This window comes from Cibotium barometz, chromosome 5, assembly GCF_041138505.1.
Source record: "Cibotium barometz isolate CiBa-2024 chromosome 5, ASM4113850v1, whole genome shotgun sequence".
Lineage (NCBI taxonomy): Eukaryota > Viridiplantae > Streptophyta > Polypodiopsida > Cyatheales > Cibotiaceae > Cibotium > Cibotium barometz.
This window is the reverse complement of record NC_141050.1, coordinates 52,542,388-52,561,895: the sequence shown is the minus strand read 5'-3', so window position 1 is coordinate 52,561,895 and position 19,508 is coordinate 52,542,388. Positions and strand designations below refer to the sequence as shown.

At 46.5% G+C, this 19,508-nt stretch overlaps 1 protein-coding gene across 2 annotated transcripts in view; it reads left to right on the top strand.

The window, feature by feature from the left end:
* LOC147638631 (nuclear distribution protein nudF-like) overlaps nt 1-19,508 on the top strand; it is a 55,204-nt gene that overhangs the window by 21,758 nt on the left and 13,938 nt on the right. For both annotated transcript variants that reach the window (XM_086798555.1, XM_086798556.1), the window contains one exon: nt 8,115-8,200. In XM_086798555.1, coding sequence (XP_086654681.1) covers nt 8,115-8,200 — 86 coding nt within the window. The remainder of the gene's footprint in view (nt 1-8,114; nt 8,201-19,508) is intronic.

Sequence of the window (19,508 nt, the reverse complement as noted above, 5' to 3'; positions counted from 1 at the left end):
CGTGGGAAATCCCTAGTTGTATCTTCACTTGAATTTTATTAAAAAAAAGGGCCCCCTTCAAGCGTAGAAAAAAAATCGCTTCCTTCTGGCGTTGATTTTCACCAACCTGCGCTTCCTTTCTTGCAAGCGATTGTGGCCCCTGCACTACTGGCTACAACCAAACCTGCTCCCAGGCGGCTGCTGCTGAATCTATATGTGCCCCTGCTCCTACAGCAACCAGGCTGCGGGCTGTGTCACTGAATTTTGCTGCTGGCGCTGCCATCTTCCCCCTGTACTCTGGCGCATGCTCTTCATGGAGGCGACCCTCTGCTGCTGGCTGCGCCTGCCTCTCTACAGGTGGTTGAGTGCTGTTGCAAGCGGCTGTTAACTCCACGCATGCTGCTGCTCTTCTGCAGGCGGCTGTCTATCTCTACAGGCGACTGCACCATAGGCTGACGGCTGCCCACTCTACAGGCGGCTGTGTGTTTTATCTCTAGCAAGGCTACGCTGCCTTTCCTTCTGCAGGCGGCTGTTACCTCCAGACTGCTGCGCTACCTTCTCATACTGACGGCTGTGTACACTACTGCAACCTGTCGTCTTCCCTTTACTGCTGCACAGTAGGCGGTTACACAGGCTGCAGCCACGTGGTTGTGCACATCAGCTAGGCGGCCCCTATGCTTTAGGCGGCTGTTTTCCTACAGGCGTCTGCTCCTATTCGACTGCAACTCCTACTCCCCACAGGCGGCTGCAGCAAGTATCCCCCTTCTCCATACAAGGCTGCTCCTCCACATAGCAGCCAGGTCTCTATCCGCCCTTGCAAGTGGATACTTCTTCTCGCACAGCAGGCGGCTGTGGTTTTCTTTTACGGTGGTACCTGCCTTGGTGGTTCACCACGAGGCGACTGAGTCTTCATCAAAGGAACTTCGCCTCTCCTGGGAGGCTTCTTCATACTTCGAGTATGGGTTTTCTATCAACCATCCACAAGTAAGTGACTTTCAGATTTGAGTAAAGTATTATATGTTTAAATCTGATAAGGGATTCATCCCTCTACGGCCACACCCGTTCGGTGCCGGGTTGTCCAAGCTGTATTGGCGAACCTCGGTCCAAAGGTGCTGAGATCGGGAGAGCCAGGCGTTAGTACGAGAGCGCCTGTTTGTGCGTGGTCTCGGAACACCAGTGAGGCGCTCTCCGCGGAGTCCAGTGAAAGCACAGGACCGTAGAGATTGGACCACACTAGTGGTCGTTCTGCTTCGAGCTTCTTCATCGAAATTCGAGCCTACTTGTTTGGTACTGTTTTCATATGTACATGGACATTATCTGGTTCTTGGAACCCATGGAGCATTGTATTCATTAAATACTCCCAATAAATATATCATATATTGAGGGGGGGGTCGGCCCGTTCCGGCCCCAGTGCTGGTGTCCATCTTTCCATTTCATTTCATTTAAATTTCAAGTTGTTTCAAGTTGTCCATTTCAAATTTGTGGTTTTAAAGTTGTGCTATTAAGCGTGTGGATGTCCAACGGAGTCTTTCCCACTTGACGGGATCGGTTTCAAAGACTTCCGCTGCATATTACACAACCATAGCTACCGTGGAGCACCCCCGAGCTATACAACTAGACCAAGACCATGACGTCGCTCCTCGTCTGGCCATGGCATCGTAGACTACTGTATCCTATCCCCTCCAAGGTGTGCAGCTAGAGCTCAAGGTCTAGGCCTTGTTTGGGTCTCAAGAAGATAAGAAGAACAACGCATCACATGAACATCAGGAAGGAAGCCAAGGCCTCAAAAGTTGTGAAAATCTGCCAGTGGTCAAAAGTATTGTTCCAAACCAACATAACAAGGAAATAAACCAAGAGGAAGAGAATCGAAATGTGACATGAGTTGAGGGGACACGGGAAGAGCAAAAAGGGCAGAAGACCCATGCCCAACCTTCAGATGTAACTCCAAGACAGACAAGTCTCAGATTCAGGTTTTTGATCATGAGATTATGTGGAACTAACGAACACCACGAATGGGGGGTCAGATTCACCAGAAACTAGAACAAGATGATCAGACCAAACCGTCTTATGGGATAAGGGTGCAACGAGGATCAGCCATTTAATCCGAACCAGATAGATGCCGCTTTCAAAAATGATGCAAAAGAAATACTCGATGCTTTAGTACATTCAAAAACCTTGGCTACAACATTGCAACTATAAGATCTCCATAAAAGGCAAGCAAGGTCTCTGTATCTAGCCTCATGCAAAAAACGTGAGAGAGAAGAAGATGAACTCAAGAACAGCAAAATAAACCTAGCTTGGCATACCATGTTTAACCACCCAACCATTATATATACCAGTGACCCTGGGCGTCCAGTGTGCACCGTCTCGGCCCCACACCATACTCACGCGCCCCCTTGTGTCCCCCCTAGTACCCCCATGCTACACATCATTGGATCTGTAGCCTACAATTAGTGGTCACTATACGTGAGCGCAGAGGCTTGAGATGGGAGCGAATATGCACAGTCGAATAAGTCCATTGGGCCCTTGCCTTGCTTCGACTGCATCAGGGTGATCATCCTCGTAGTGAAGAACAGTTGGGCCACACTTTGCAGCAAAGCCAATATGGAAGAAGATGGTGAGGTGTGCCTCCATCGTCTTTGTTGCTCAGGAACCAATCGACCCGCTGAGCTCCATCCTTGCCATGGGCTAGGTGTGGCTGATAATGCCTATGATATGGAGGTCTCTGAGAAAGCTTGAGAAGAAGATGTCTTGGTCATAGATCGTAGCCTGGGGCAATTGAGGTCCAACACCATGCTTAGGAGAGGTTCCTACGCTGTAACAAGTGAGAGAGAGAGGATCACATAGATGCAAAGGGGTGCCACCGATAGTACCTAGATGGGCAAGAATATGAGACAGGAGTGATCCACCAAATGCTTTATAATCCGGGGCATGGGGTCTCTGTTGAGATATCGAGCTCATCTAGTGAGGCGGTGGACATTGATGACCCGCCTGGGAGATAGGTCCCACACTTACACCACTGGCATGGTTGGTGAGACCATGGGTGATATGCGGCCAGCGGGATGACAGGCTGTGTGACAGCCATTCTAGAGACTGGCATAGTTATAGCGCCAGCTCATTTAGGTGGGTTCACACTATAGAGCCATTGGGTGTATGTATGCACATTGAGGTCACTGGTTGTGACATTTGAGTGTAATACAGTACCGTTGCAGAAAATACAGCAGTTTGTGCAGGACAAACCAGAGTGCTGTTTCTGGTAAATTTGTGTGTCTGGCAAGATGTCAAATGATGGCATAAACCAGATTGTTGTTGAGAAACTTGACAAGAACAACTTCCATGCTTGGAGGTTCATGTTGTTAAATTTCTTGATGGGAAAGGGTTACTGGGACTACGTAGAAGGTGCTTGACAAGAACAACTTCCATGCTTGGAGGTTCATGTTGACAAATTTCCTGATGGAAAAGGGTTACCAGAGATCAATCCAACTGCTGCAAATGTGAAAGAGTTCAAGGATTGGAACCAAGGAGCCATGTATTGGCTCTCTATCAGTATACAAGACACCATGATTGGGCACATACAGGATGCCAAGTCCCCCAAGGAGGCGTGGGACACCTTGGTAAAACTCTATGAAACGAATACCAAGGCACGAAAGATACAATTGAAGAATGAACTTCATACTGTGGAGAAAAAGAGTATGTCTGTGAATGACTATGCATTGAAGATCAAGGATATTGTGAAATCCCTTGCATCTATTGGTGTTTCAGTAGATGATGATGATAAGGTGGAAGTCTGTCTACGTGGTCTCGGACCACAATACAAGGCGTTCAAGACGTCTATTCAGACTCGGGAAAACATTCCCAATTTCACAGATTTGGTGTCTGTTGATTATAAAAGAGAAGAGCTTGGGTGAAGACCAACAGTCTTTACAAAACAAAAACAGTTCAGAGCAACAGGCCTTTTACACAAGTTCAGGAAGAGGACGAGGTAGAGGAGGCCGTGGATGCGGCCAAGGAGGTGGCCGAACAGGTAATCAGAATTATGGCCAGCAGCAGCAACAACAACAGTCCGAGAATTCACAACAACAACAACACGTAGGTGGAAGAGGCCAATTCAGAGGCAAGGGAAGTCGAAGAGGTCGTGGAAATTGGCAAAGGCAGTATAATGATACACGTGGATGTTTTTATTGTGGTAAGCCTGGACATGTGCAAGCAGATTGTTTTAAGAAGCAGGCTGACATGCAAAATGGAAAATTGCAGCAAAACAACTATGCATCCTCGAGCAGAAACAATGAGGATAATGAAAGGTTGTTTGTTATGCAGCATGTCGGTAATGCCATGTCTGAAAATGTTGAAGCAGCACATAAAGATGATGTATGGTACGTTGATTCAGGTGCTTCGAACCACATGACAAGTCATGGGGAGTGGTTCAAGGAGATGAAAAACCTTGAAAGACTAGGTTTTGTGGAAACAGGGGATGACACTGCTCATCCAATTGCCCATGTTGGAGATGTTCCATTGTCTATGCAGGATGGCAAAGTGAAGTACCTTGTAGATGTACTTCATGTTCCAAACATAACAAAGAATCTGGTTTTAGTTGGCCAGATGATTGAGCAGGGTTTGCAGGTTCGGTTCAACCCTGATGGTTGTTATGTTGAAGACTTTAAAGACAAGTGCAGGTTGGTTGCAAAAGGCACCAGAGTGGGCAGAATGTTTACATTGAATGTAAACATGCCTGAAGTGAGTGCTGCGATGTTTGCAAATAGTTCAGGAATTGTTGCAGACACAGACATTTGGCATAAAAGAATTGGACATGTGAATGTCTAGAGAATGAAGTCTATGCAGACTAAAGGAATTGTGACAGGGCTGCCACAGTTTAAAGTTGAAGGTATGCAGAAAATATGTGAAGCATGCCAATTTGGAAAGCAAACAAAGCATGTATTTCCACGTCACAGAAATGTGAGCAGAAATGCACTAGATGTTGTGCATTCAAATGTATGGGGTCCTACGAAGACCATGTCTATGGGAGGCTGCAGGTATTATGTGACATTTATTGATGACCACACAAGGAAAGTGTGGGTATACTTCATGAAGGAGAAGGGTGAGGTGTTCACTCATTTTCAGAGTTATGGTTGAAAAGCAAACAGGGAAATATGTAAAGTGCCTAAGGTCAGATGGAGGGGGAGAGTACTTCTCCAATGAGTTCTCTGAATTTTTTAGGAAGAATGGTATTCGGAGACAGTTTACATGCAGATACACTCCGCAGCAAAATGGAGTTGCTGAGCGGAAAAACAGGCACATTGCTGAGATTGCGCGAGCATTGATGGGAGAGAAGAATATGCCGCATAGCTATTGGGCTGAGGCTGTTTCTACAGCAGTTTATATCATGAACAGGACTCCAACTGCAGCCATACATGATGTAACTCCAGAGGAGAGGTTTACTGGCAGAAAACCTGATTTGTCTCATATGAAAGTCTTTGGATGCATTGCATATGTGCATGTGCCAGATGAGCTGAGAACTAAGTTGGATTCAAAGCTGAAAAATGTGTGTTTATTGGGTATTCCCTTGAGCAAAAGAGATACAAGTGGTATAATCTTGCTACACGCGAGTTCAGGGTAAGCAGGGATGTTGTTTTTGATGAGATGAGCAGTTGGTATGCTGCTGAAAAAGAAGCTGTTGGGACTGATGTGAGTGGAAATGTGGTTCCAATGCAGATTTTTCGCTGTATGTGAGACACAGTGATAGAGGTGTTGTGCTTGTTGTCATCTATGTAGATGACCTTATCATTACGGGGGACCATGATGCAGAGATCTTTGATGTAAAGATCTTGCTTAGACAGAAGTTTGAGATGAAGGATCTGGGGGAGCTCAGATATTTCTTGGGCATTGAGGTGATTAGGTCACCACATGGTATTGGATTACTGCAGAGACAGTATGGCTTGGACATGTTGTCCAAGTATGGTATGACAGGCTGTAAGCCTATCTGAGTCCCATTGGATCAGAATGGCAGTTGAGTGCAGATTCAGGAGAGATTTTGGAGGATCCTACTATGTATAGGCGCATAGTAGGAAGCTTGATCTACATGACGATCACCAGGCCAGATTTGAGCTATGCTGTTGGGTTGGTGAGTCAGTTTATGTAGGTTCCTCGGAAGCCGCATTTGGATGCATTGAGACGCATACTGAGGTATGTGAGGTCTACTTTGCATTGTGGACTATTTTATGAAATTGGGACAGAGATATGTGTACATGGGTACATAGATGCTGATTGGGCTGGTAGTATCTCAGATAGAAGATCTACTAGTGGCTTCATGTTTTCTTTGGGGAGTGCTGCTGTGACTTGGAGCAGCAAGAAGCAACCTACGGTTGCTCTATCTAGTACAAAGGCCGAGTACAGAGGTGCTGCTATGGCAGCATGTGAGGTAGCTTGGTTGAGAAAGCTACTTACAGATTTGGGTCTATCAGTGGATAGACAAGTTGTCATTTTCTGTGACAACATTAGCAGAATACAGTTGGTCAGGAACCCAGTTTTTCATGCTTGCATGAAGCATATAGAGGTCCACTACCATTTTGTTAGAGAGAAGGTTTTGGCAGGAGACATTGACCTTGTTTATGTCAGCACACAGGATCAGGTCGTTGACATCTTCACCAAAGCATTGGGTACAGAGAAGCTCCGCAGATTCAGGGCTTCGCTTGGTGTACATGAGATGGAGTTAAGCTCGAGAGGGAGTGTTGAGATATCGAGCTCATCTAGTGAGGCGGTGGACACTGATGACCCGCCTGGGGGATAGGTCCCACACTTACACCACTAGCATGGTTGGTGAGATCATGGGTGATATGCGGCCAGTGGGATGACAGGCTGTGTGACAGCCATTCTAGAGACTGGCATAGTTATAGCGCCAGCTCATTTAGTTGGGTTCACACTATAGAGAGCCCTAGTATGTATTTGGTTGAGTACCTTTTCATATTGTGTGTACTCTTATCTTTGTATATGGTGTGTTGAGTGTTGTGTGAAGAAGAAGAAGATTTTCAGCCTCTCACCTTGTGTGTTCTCTTTTAGGGTTTTGTGAGTGTGTGTGTGCTTGCAAGAGCTCAAGCTCTCTTAGATATCGAGCTCATCTAGTGAGGCGGTGGACACTGATGACCCGCCTGGGGGATAGCTCCCACACTTACACCACTGGCATGGTTGGTGAGATCATGGGTGATATGCGGCCAGTGGGATGACAGGCTGTGTGACAGCCATTCTAGAGACTGGCATAGTTATAGCGCCAGCTCATTTAGTTGGATTCACACTATAGAGAACCCTAGTATGTATTTGGTTGAGTACTTTTTCATATTGTGTGTACTCTTATCTTTGTATATGGTGTGTTAAGTGTTGTGTGAAGAAGAAGAAGATTTTTAGCCTCTCACCTTGTGTGTTCTCTTTTAGGGTTTTGTGAGTGTGTGTGCTTGCAAGAGCTCAAGCTCTCTTCTCCCTTGCATCTTTTCAGTCTCAAGGAAAATTGATGAGACGGGCAAGAAGGCAATGATGGTCTCCACCGGGTTGGTGAAGCGCTGGACCGAGTGGTGCTTGGCAGAGTTGGGGCAGCAGGGGGATGGGTGGTGCTATACAGGGGAGAAGCGGGTGAGATGAGGGGGGAGAGGTCAGAATGAAATATGGAGAACCCATCCTGTGTCACCCACCTCATGACTGGAGTACAGAGCATCATGGATGGAGAGAGAGAGAAATATCAAACTACACAAGACCTAGGGTCTTTTTAGAAGATTGATGCCTTTAGGTGGATTCTTTAGGAGAGGAAGAGTGTATAAAATTCATACTTTGAGTCATCATAAAATTTACCAATTCCTTTACGTGGATTCAATAAGAGAGGAAGAATGCATTTGATTCATACTGATGTGTTAGGAGATTGACTCTTCCTTTGGGTGTGTTTTCAAGAGAGGATGAACGTATCTGATTACATGAGCCCTTTGACTAATACTTTTGGCTTATGTGAAATATTTTGCTTTTTTTTAAAGAAGATTGACTCATTTTTTAGGTGGATAACCATAGATTTGCCAGGAGAGAAAGAGTGTATTTGACTCAAACTTTTGACTTATGTGAAATATTTTGCTAATAAAAAATGATTTTTTTTTTTGTTGCAGGGTCCTAGCATCTCTACATATAACAGTGAGTCACAAGCAGCAATGTATAGTGTGTCTGGTCATAATGCACAAATTACATGTATGAGGTATTTCTTCTATATATGGAGTGTTGCAACTTCAGTATGTTTCATCTTTAATGTATAGGTGTGTTCTTATGGCATTATTAAAAGTCATAGGTGCTAAGGTCCTTGGTTTAATCAAGATTTTAATTGTAGAATTGTAATGATGTTTGGTAGTAATATTCACAAAGGTGCGCAAACGTCTTGAAAGCTTGTTTGATATGAGGCAAGCTAGAAGTTGATATACTGTTCGTTTTATGCTATTAGCTCCTCGGCACACTAAGTTGACGCTCAACCTACAATGTGAACCTCAGGGTGGCTAGAAGAGACATTCACATGTGTAGCATTAAAGTGGCTCTAGATGACCATTGCTGGGGTCAAACGAGTAGTGGGAGTCTTGGAGGAAGCATGGGGGGTTGCAAGGGGGTGCAAAGGTCTCTAACAAACTCTTTCTAGAAAAGAGATTAGTACTCTTTCTAGCAAAGAGTATGGCCATAAATATGATGCCAAATGGACACAAGAGGTAAAATCTTACTTACAAGGAGGGGCAGGGAGATTAAAGTACTTGCATGGGTAAGGTCCTATATAGGATGGATAATAATCATAATTAACTAAATTTGTGGGATGTAATTTAAGTTCTTTCAAGGACAACAAATATGAGTTGTATGTAAATGACCATCATATATCCTCTAATACCCTGCTTCTTTTGACATGTGGATTAAAACATTCATTAGGGGAAGGTTGAGGTCTATAGGGGCCCTTTAAGTTGCCATATTATGATTTTAATGACTTTTTGTTAAAATGTTAAGTTTCTTTGACTTTAGATACCTTCTTATTCTTCAAATGGCTAGAAGTTTGAATTTCAAAGATGTTAACCGTGATGAGACACAGTTCTTTCCATGAAGTTATTGGAGTTGTGAGTCCACATGGAGAAGGAACCAATGTAGGTATTGCTGGCAGGTTTAAATTTCCAGAAATATGCCAAAGAGCTAGAGGTTATGCGTGAGTGTGCATGCAACAATTGTGGATAAATGTTTGTTTAAATAAGAGCGTTCGTGTGGGAGTGCATGGGAGGGTATTGAATAAACGGGAGCAATTGTGTGCTGACATGTAATGGCTTGCTTCATGATTCTGCATACTCGCACACACTAAATTTTTGTACACAAGTCCTATGTATTCTTTGAGCAGCCCAAAAAGGACAGTCCTTGTGTTATCCACTCATATTCCACATGTTCCTTCAGGAGACTACCAAAAGACACATACCGCTCCACCTCCACCTCCACCTCCATCTCCATCTCCATCTCCATCTCCATCTCCCTTGGACGTAGTGTCTCACCGTTCATGCAACCTAATTTCAAGTGCTCGGTTCAAAACAGTCATCAAGCTTCTTTTGAGCTGAAACATTAGGTATCTTTTCAACATAAGTGTCACGATTGTGACTAACTCTCTTAATCTCTCCTTAATTACTCCTTGATCCCTCATTAACTGTAAAGACACCTGTGAAGGGTCACACCCTTGCACACGAGTGACTATCAAAGGACATGCCTATTCATTAAAGACACACCCCTAAGTCCTAAGGACATAACTATTGATTCGAGAGCCACACCCCTTCACAGGGATGTGCCTCTTCATTTGTACCTTTTCGGCCTCTATTTAAGAAAGTCCCCTGTCTCAATGCAATCATTCAGTCTTTTCTTGCAGTGTGTGTCTTATGTTCATTAATCAAGTCTTTAATCATGTTAATTAAGCTATAAAAGTTTTATAGTGGTATCAGAGCAAACTTTTTTTTGCCCTGTGTGACATGCCCAAACCCTAACCCTAACCCTAAAATCAGTCAGCCCAAACCCTAAAATTAGGTGTAGCAGGTATTGAATGGAAGAGCATGAGAGAATGCCCCATCATATTCAGCCCCAAACTCCCAATTTTTGCTGATTAATGTCGGGCCAGCCATATGTAGAAAATTCTTGAACAGAGGCAAGATAGCATGCAACTTGCCAATAAGGGAGCTTACCTCTTCATCCGGTACCCTTTGGTGGAAAGGCACCCCTCCTACCCCTCCATCGAGTAGACACACCCCTTCGTGGGTTCGCTTTAGCCGGCTGCCCTTTTGTGAGTAAATAGACGAGTAGATGTTTTTTTAATTAAAAAAAAACACAACACAAACAAAAAAAAAACGCTAAGGGTCTAAGGGTCAACTGCCACGCATACAAGCAAAAAAAAAAAAAAACCCCATACGTGAGCCACAACAAAAACGGGTGCCACCTGTTTGTGCCTCCCTCTGCATGCGCCAACCTGCAGCCGCCGCCTCCTTGACAGCTCCAGCCCGACTCAACCCTCAGCCTTGAGCGTGTGCACCTTGCTGTCTACCCTATCTGTTTGGATTTGTCATGATTGTGACGTATTTATGTATCAGATTCTCTCTTCATTGCTGATTCTTGTTGCAGATGCAAAGAGTAACCAGCCAAGGGAACCCCTACCCTCGATTGGTTGCGACTCTTTGCCAAAAGGATGTACCTCTTCATCGAATAGCCACATCCCTTCGACGAATGGTTGTATCCCTTGATGAATGGTTGTGCCTCTACATCGAATAGACACATCCCTTAGCCTAAAGTTGTATCCTTTCGTCTAAGGTCATGTCCTTTTGTCAAAGGACATGCCTCTTCAAATGTGTCTCTTCATCTCCTATATAAGAGACCTATTGTACTCAGTTTAATACAACAAGTCAATTCAATCTTCTCTCAAGTGTTCTCTTGAAGGTTCTTGTTCTAAGTTAAGTACTTAAGTAGTAATTAGTACACAACATGAGGGATTAACAACATAATCCTCACAGTGGTATCAGAGCAAATTTTTTCCTACCCGTGGGTTGTGAAGCCCTCACCCTCTCCGCGGCACTCCCTCATCCACCTCTCTTCTCGGTGTTGTATGGAAGAAGCAGAGCGATGGTGGACTTGGCGTAAATCCTTGCTCAAAGTGATGTAAACAAAAACAAAATGTCTCACACCCATACACACGCATTGTGTGTATAGCAGAGAGGGAACTCTTACTGCATATCAGGACTACCGTCCCTCCCTGCTGACCGGTTGTGTTAAGCGTTCGCAACATGGCGGGAATTCCCCTTTCGCTGCTGAATATGGAGCCCCCCCCCTCTTCGCCTCGTTCGCTGCCAGCTGTCGGCCCAGAGCCCTCACCGTCGATGAGTGCCCTTCTTCTCCTCGATTAGTCGCTGCCGGCGCCCTTCAAAGCGGCGCACCCCTCTCATCCAATCGGCGGGGCCCTTCGAAGCGGCGCATCGTTTTCACTCGCCGACGTGCTCCAGGCCGTCACCTTTACACCACCAAGAAAACAATAAAAAAAAAATTTAATACGTGCATTGCCACGTGGGTCTCTTAAAAAAAAAAAAACACAAAAAACCCACCGGGCGTGCGCTGGGCGTGCGTTGGGCGTGTGCTGGTGTGAACCGCCACCCCTGGGCGATTCGGCAACCACCATCCGCCCCCCCCCCCGCCCCCTCCCCCGGCTGTCAAGATGTCGCCTTGTTCTTGTTCGCCTCCCTCTTCCTAGCGATTAGGCGACTTTCCTCCTGGCTGTTCGTGGGTTCTCCTTGCTTTGCCCACGCCACATACTCTGTGTGCTCTCGCCCTCTACGTGCATGCTTCATGGACAACTTTCCGGAGGAACCCGACATGCACATCTCTTACCTGAGTTATATCGACGAGATCCCCGAGGCTCTTCTTCCCGAACACAGCCCTCCTCGTGCCCCCACTCCGGACTCAGTGCCACTTCCCGCCGATGCTGGGTGGATTCCAAGTCTTCCAGCCTCTCCTATCCCAGCATCCCCGGCCTCATAGGTGTACCGCATACATGTCAGCAGCCCGCATGTAACCGAACCCGATACTTGGGCGATTTGGACTATTTTCCTCACGTGCGAGCCACTGCATCTTACTCATTTCGAGTATTTTCTGTCACGGTACCCGCAGTTGGCACACTTTCTTCCAGAGTGCAGTGTGGATGGCCTCCGCAATATCTCCTCCACGCGCCCTCCTATGACATTTTACTGCGAGATCTTCGTCCCCGACTATACTCCATTATCTCCGGTGCCCAGTTCTTTGGCGGAAGCCGACGAGCATCCACAAAATGTCGGGTCTGTAGGCGAAGCTTGTTAACCAAAGAAGTTCCCACAAAATTAGTGGAACAACCACTGTCCACCAGCACATTGATGGGATGGTCGCCAATGAAACCCAGAAGACTAAGGACCTGCTTGGAAAGATTCACCAGAACAGGGTTGGTACTTTGGCCATTAAGCATCAGGGTACTGACAAACTCAGAAACGCGAACAGAATAAGCTATCTGTTTGTTCTTGTCTTTCACAGGAGGCGGGTCATGATCAGCATGGTGGCAACTGTCCACCTGAGAATTGCGCCGAGTGTTGGAGGGTTTAGGACGCTGAGGACATTCATACCACCGGTGATCGCCAGAACAAATTGTGCAGAGGCCTGGGTGACTAGGTTGGGATGAAGTGGCAGTTGATGAAGAGGTTTGCTGTCCTGAAGAGGTTTCTCGCTTGAAGATACGCCGATCATTGCTACGACGGTCCTGTCGAGACCGATCTCGGTTTCTGCTGCTAGAGGATTCCGTCTGAGAGGATCCTGCATTTGACACGGAAGTTTGCCCGGAAAAGCGCGGCCGGAAGGACTGTTGTCCAGAATATGGTCGTCGAGAGTTGGGTTGTCCAGAATTAGGACGCTAGGGTTGGCTAGTCCCATTGGATCGATTTCGCTGGTAGGAACGGGCGCCGGAGGAAAAGTTCCTGGGAGGACGCCTATAATCACTAATACACTCGACATACGAGATTGCTTCATCCAGGGTGGCAGGATTGTACTTATGGACTTCGTCTTGGATCGTGGGTTCAAGCCCGTCAATGAAGCTGTGAAGCTGGTCAGGGGCTGAGTCTCTCTATCGCCAGAGCCAGTTTTTGAAACTCTGAGATGTACGCGGCCACGGAGCCAGTTTGACTCAGGCCGCGGAGAGAAGACCTGGCATGAAAGTTCGCATTTGTAGGCTCAAAAGCCTTGCGAAGAGCACGCCGGAATTTATCCCACGTTGGAGTAGACTTGCCATCTGAAATCTTGCGTCGCCACCAAAGGAAGGCGGTATCTTTCAAGAGGGTACTAGCCAATGCCACCTTTTTATTTTCGGGCAATTCAGTATTTGAGAAATAAACCTCCATCTTGTAGAGCCAGTGATCGATTAACCGCTTATCGCGGTGGCCATTGTAGGGCTCAGGTAACTTGATGTCCATCTTTCGTGTTTGTGCTGTGGTCATTAATTTATACAAAAGTTTGAGTTCAACATTGTCTACCTCGGCAATCGGATCGGGAGGAGTTAAAGGATCGTCCTGCTGGCCCACCGAGGATGACGATGATGATGTTGGAGAACGCGAACGACGCGCTCGCTGTGACTTCCTGGATCCCTCGCGCTGATGTTGGTGCCGTTGTTGCATGTCTTCCATTTGTGATCTCATTGATGCCATACCGTCGAAAAAGGCCTTTTGCAAGTCCTCCATCTGTTGTTGAAGAGTAGTCATCTGCAAGGCCTCCATCTGAGGATCGGCGGGTGGCACGTTGTCGTGCGAAGTCGACATCTGGAGAACTAAGAGAGAGTACTGTGGTGAAGCAGGAAAGGTCCACCCGAAATGTAGGATGGAAGGAACAACTGCTCCAGCAGCTCCTCCTGCGTGCGGAGGGGAAGACGCAATCCTTGAAGCCCAATATCTTGGGCGGAGAGAAAACTACTCATTGCCTCGGCAACGAATAGAAAGAGGTAAGGTGCAAAAGGACAACCCTATCTAACCGAGCGGGAGAGGGGGAATCTGTCGCCACGGGCTTTGAAACCGGCTTTCAGAAATTTGATGGGCGGTGAAACAAACACTCGCACACAAAACACTTCAACACTCTTGAGGCCCTGGAAAAGAAAAACAAACAGGGGGAGCTAGAGTGCTCCTGCAAACATTACATGGACACCGATTGGCCCCAAAACGTAGTGGCGCCCCTTGCAGTATCTCTTTACTTGATCAAATTTGAGTACAAAGTACAACTTGTAGAATCCTCCACCAATAGGATCCCTTATAGTTTCACCCAGGTCTTCCACATGAGTGCTTAGCAAGCCTTACCCCATGTCTTCTTCGTCAAGAGCCATTTGCAAAGCCTTAAACCCTTGATCTTTGTCTTCAAAAAGCCTTCAAGCTAAGTGTTGGAGGACCTCGTACACATTCAAGGTTCAAGACTTGCTAGCCGGCACCTCTCATGGCGCCCCTGCTCTCTTGTAAGTCTACCTTAGATGTGTCCCATGATCCAAGTCCTTTCACTTGCTAGCCAAGACACTTTCATCGCACCCTTGCTCTCTTCGTAAGGAGATGAAATCCGCTTTCAAAACAGCTTCTATCGTGGCCTTCCCATGGAGTGTTTCCTGAACCAAACACTGTAGCGCTCCAGACGAACAGATTTTTCTCTCCATAAAGGCTCATGCTGCAGCCCTTTGTGCGTCTGACCATGAAAGGACTCTGTAGTCTGCCTCTTAGCCACATCTCGCCTTCTCAGTCGCCTTCTCAGTCACAGTCCCGAGAGCATAGATCTAGAGAGCGCCAAGCAGCCTCTCAAGCTCACGAGGCCCAGTGCAACTCTAGCACAAAAAGGGGGGGGGGGGGGGGGGCGAAGGCGATGATGACGCTGCTGGCCCGTTCCACGCGGCAGAAAGCCGCCTGCTTGGCTGCTTCCACACACACAGCCGCCACCAGCATGTGGCCTGCTCCACGTCCGCTAGCACCCGTCTGGCTCGCTGCTATGCACCCATCCCCTGCACCGCCTTCCCAAACCTGTGGTACGCTTGCTTGCTTTTTGGCGACTGGCTGCTGCCGTGCACCCCGAGCCGCGATGCCTTGCTTTTTACCATGCTACCTCTCTCTTCTCACCGGCGCCAACACCAACACCAAGGACATGGCCTTGTCTTGCCTACAGTGGTGCCTTGGTTGCTGTGTGCCAACGACCATGTTTGCTTGTGCTCTCGGGCGACCAGCTATCCAAGGAGAAGAAACCACACGCCTCATCGAATTCCGCCACCCTTCTTTATAAGGAGGCGACTCAGCCCGTTTTCTCCAAAAACTAAAAGCAATAGCTAAAAAAATGCATCCTTTATTATTTTAAATCGTCCAAGGTTTTAAAACCTTATAAACTTTCAATCCTTTTGTCCTCTTCACACTCGGGCTGGCGCCACACATGGGTTTCTTCTCGATTCCAAGCTGATGCCATTCACACTGTCCATCCCGTGCCCGTGCTCGTGGCCCACTTGCTTACTGTCTAGAGAAAAACACAGGGTCGTAACAGGCTTCTTGAATGAGAACTTGGCTGTGTGAGGCTGAGTAAAGTCGTGAGACTCCACGAATCCACTCCATGGGGGATCCCATGCGGCTCATAGTGCCCTCCAAAAAGCTCCAACCCACCCTATCATAAGCTTTCTCAAAGGCTAAGAGTAGCACAATGAGGTTCCGTTGCCGCATCTTGGCCAAAGCTATCGCCTGTTGGGGTAAAGGCATAATGCCCACCCTTATAGTGTGTACAAGCCCATAAGTTATAGTACATAGTACACTTAGTACTTTTAATGTACTAAGTGCACTATGTGTACTAGTGCAATATACATGTGTGATAGGGGAGTCACACACTCATATCATGAGTTGACTTATCCCCACAACTCTCTCTCTCCCTTGTTCTCTCTGTGTATGTCTCCCACATGAATGAACTCTAACCCTAATTCTTCTTCTCCCACACAACTGGTATCAGAGCTTAGTGATCCCTCCCTCTTCCCTCTTCTCCTTGATAGCTGAACGAGCTGTACTGTAGCTGTTTGTCACCCTCATTAGGTGAGTCGTACTGTTCCATGCACTCAGCCCTTGCTTTGCTGAGCAGCGCATAGCACTGAAGAGATAGTGCAAGGCATCAACGCTCGCAGCAAGGCCCTTCAACGTGAGCAGCTTGCATCAGGGTCGCAGCAGCCAAGCGAACCACAAGGCAGCAGCCGCAGGCAGGTGGGCGGAAGGAGAATGTGGCGGGCAGCCACTTCTGCGCTGAATCACAGCAGCCAAGCGAACACGTAGGCAGTGGGCGTTGAGGCGTTTGGTCGTGATTCGGCTGGCTACAAAGCGTATTAGCGCTGGGCGTTAGACACGTAAGCCAACGACTAAGCAGGCGTGAGCGAAGAGAAAGCCAGCGTTGTAGGCGTGAGCGAAGAAAAAACCAGCGCACCAACACCAGGCGCATACCTGGTGGTAGCCTATGCAGGTTCGTTGGCGCATACCTGGTGGTAGTCTCCTACTCCCTTCGTCTCCAACAATCGATTAAGCACAGGAGTTGGGGACGCTTGAAGTGCATTTGGGCGATCCATTCTCAGCAGCAAGCATACCACAGTGCGGAGCTGAGAGCATAGGTTGCTGTCTTGATCCTCTGTACTACAGCAGCTTCATCACCCCCTTCTGCAACAGAGCATCAAATTTCTGCAGAGCAGCACCAAAAATCATAGAAAAATCAGAAAATTACAAGGTATTTGCTTCAATTTTTTATTTGGGATTTGCAATTGAGCAAGTACAGTAATCAATTGAGCAGGTACAGGTGCCCAATTGCTCAATTTTTGAGCAAAATTGGCAAAATTGGGTGACATTGGTCACAATCAGGATCAATTTGCAGGAAATTGGTCACAATCAGGATCAATTTGCAGGAAATTGGATGTCAAAATTTGGGGCTTTTGATGTAATTGTGCAATTAAGCACTCATACATGCTGTATGATGTGAGAAATCGCACATTTGGGCAAAATTGCAGCAAATTGCAGTGCAAATCAAGGGGCTTTTGTGCCGATTTGGTTGATTTGCATGCAGGCAATCGCATTTGATGCTGTGGATAATGTGTTGATGCCTTACAAGCACTCAATGTGCCTGTAAATCAAGGGGGTTTCATGTATTTGATGTATATGTGGCCAGGGGGAAGCATCGTGAACACTCTGGATGCCTTCATGTGCGTCAATGTACCATATATGATCAGCAATTGATCTTAAATCAAGGGGCTTTTCAAGTTCGTATGCTTGTTGAGCTTGGCAAAGCAGCAGGCAAGACATTTATGCCTTGAATCCTCAAAAATCAGCTTGCAGTCAAGGGGCTTTTGCCCAATTTCGGTTCGGGACTGTTGTTTGCAGTGTACAGGACTGTAAAAGTCTGTTTTTCACTCATTTGGACAGCCAGGAGAGCATTTATTGCTACTGTACCTGTTGGTATAGATTTGGCACAGCTTTGTGCAAGTTTTGGCATGGCTGTACACTGATTTGAGTGAGGAAAAGGTTCAATTTCAGCTGTTGTACTTGCCGGTACAAGTTTGGTACATCATTTGTGAGCAATTGGTACTGTTGTACAGTACTTTGGAAGGGCAACAGAGTATATTTAAGGTGCTGTCCAAAATCTGCAGCAACCAGATTTTGGTGATTTCATCACAAACAGTGGGAGAAAAGTTGCATTTGTGCTTCCGCAGTGGGAGATAAAGCTTGGGAGAACAACTGTGAGCACTTTGTGTGCTTTTGGTGCAGTGTTTGCACATTTTGCAAGGAGTCAGGCATTGACAGGTTGCATTTTGCTATGGCAACCACAGGTGAGAGCTCTTCATTGCTTCACATCAAGAAGCTTGAAGGCTCACATAACTATGATATTTGGCAAACCCAGTGCTATAATGTGTTGCTCCAGAAAAAGCAGCACAAGCCTATCAAAGAAAGGGGTGTAATGCCCGCTTCTCTTACTGCTGAAGAGTGGGAAGATATGGATGAGCTGGCAAGATCTACTATCATGTTGTCTGTGTCAGACTCATTACTTTTCAGCATTCGTGAAGAGAAGACAGCTTGGGGAATGTGGCAGAGATTGCAGGACTTGTATGCCCAACAAAGTGCCTCAAGCAAAGTGTATTGGTTGAAGAAACTCATAGGTCTTCAGATGAAGGAAGGGGCGTCTATGACAGCCCATCTAAATGAGTTTAATGGTATTGTCAGCCAGGTCATTAATCAAAAGTTGGCAATGGACGATGAGTTCAAAGCCACTTTTCTGTTATGCACTTTGCCAGAGAGTTGGGACACATTCAGGACAGCCACTAGCAATTCGCATGCTATGCTGTCATATGCAGATGTTGAGGGTGCTCTTCTTCAAGAAGAGATGAACAGGAAAAACAACTCTGTTGGAAAGTCCAATGCAATGAATGCACGTGGGAGATCCCAACAAAGGGGAAAAAGCCAAGAAAGGGGAAGGAGCAAGTCTCGCTCCAAAAAGGATTTAGAATGCCATTATTGTGGCAAGAAGGGACACATTAAAAAGCAATGCTACAAATGGAAAAATGATCAAAAGGAAAAGGGAAAAGGCAAAGACAAAGAGAAAGATGAAGCCAAAGATGTAAAGCCAAAGGGCAAAAGTGGAGTCAAGATTGAAGAAATCAATGTATCACATGCAGGTGGCAGTGAGGATGAGGTCCTCTTTACGTCTTCACTTGATGCCCATTCACTTCTTACAGGTGGTCATGGTATGCACTCATGGATCATTGATTCAGGTGCCTCCTTTCATGTCACAGGTTGCAGAGACTTGTTTGTCAGGTATACTGCTGGCAATGAAGGAGTGGTTTATTTGGGTGATAACCATGCATGCAAGATTCTTGGCAGAGGTGATGTGAGGCTTGTGTTTTCAGATGGCTCACAGCTTATGCTCCATGATGTCAGGCATGTGCCTGAGATCAAGAAGAACCTGCTTTCTACTGGACAGCTTGATGATGCTGATTATGTTACCACATTTGGTCGTGGAAAGTGGAAGATTAGTAAGGGCTCACTGGTTGTTGCCAGAGGCTCTAAGGTGGACACTCTTTATTTCATGCATGCAGGTGTTTGTCACCATGCTAATGTAAATGCAACCGAGCTGCCGGAAATCTGTATGTGGCATAGCCGGTTGGGACACATGAGTGTCAAAGGAATGGAGCAATTGTCTCGTTTGGGTTACTTGCCTTCTCTAAAGTTTTCAAGTTTTCAGTTTTGTGAGCATTGTATATATGGTAGGCAACTACAGTGCCCCCACAAGAAAGCTCTTGGACAGAAAGATGCTCAGTTAGAGCTTGTGCATACAGATGTATGTGAGATGCCTCAGCTTTCTTTGGGAGGGGCAAAATACTTTGTGTCTTTTATTGATGATGCCACACGCAAGGTGTGGGTTTATCCTCTTCGTTTGAAGAGCGATACATTCTCAGTGTTTCAGAAGTTTGTTGCTCATGTTGAGAA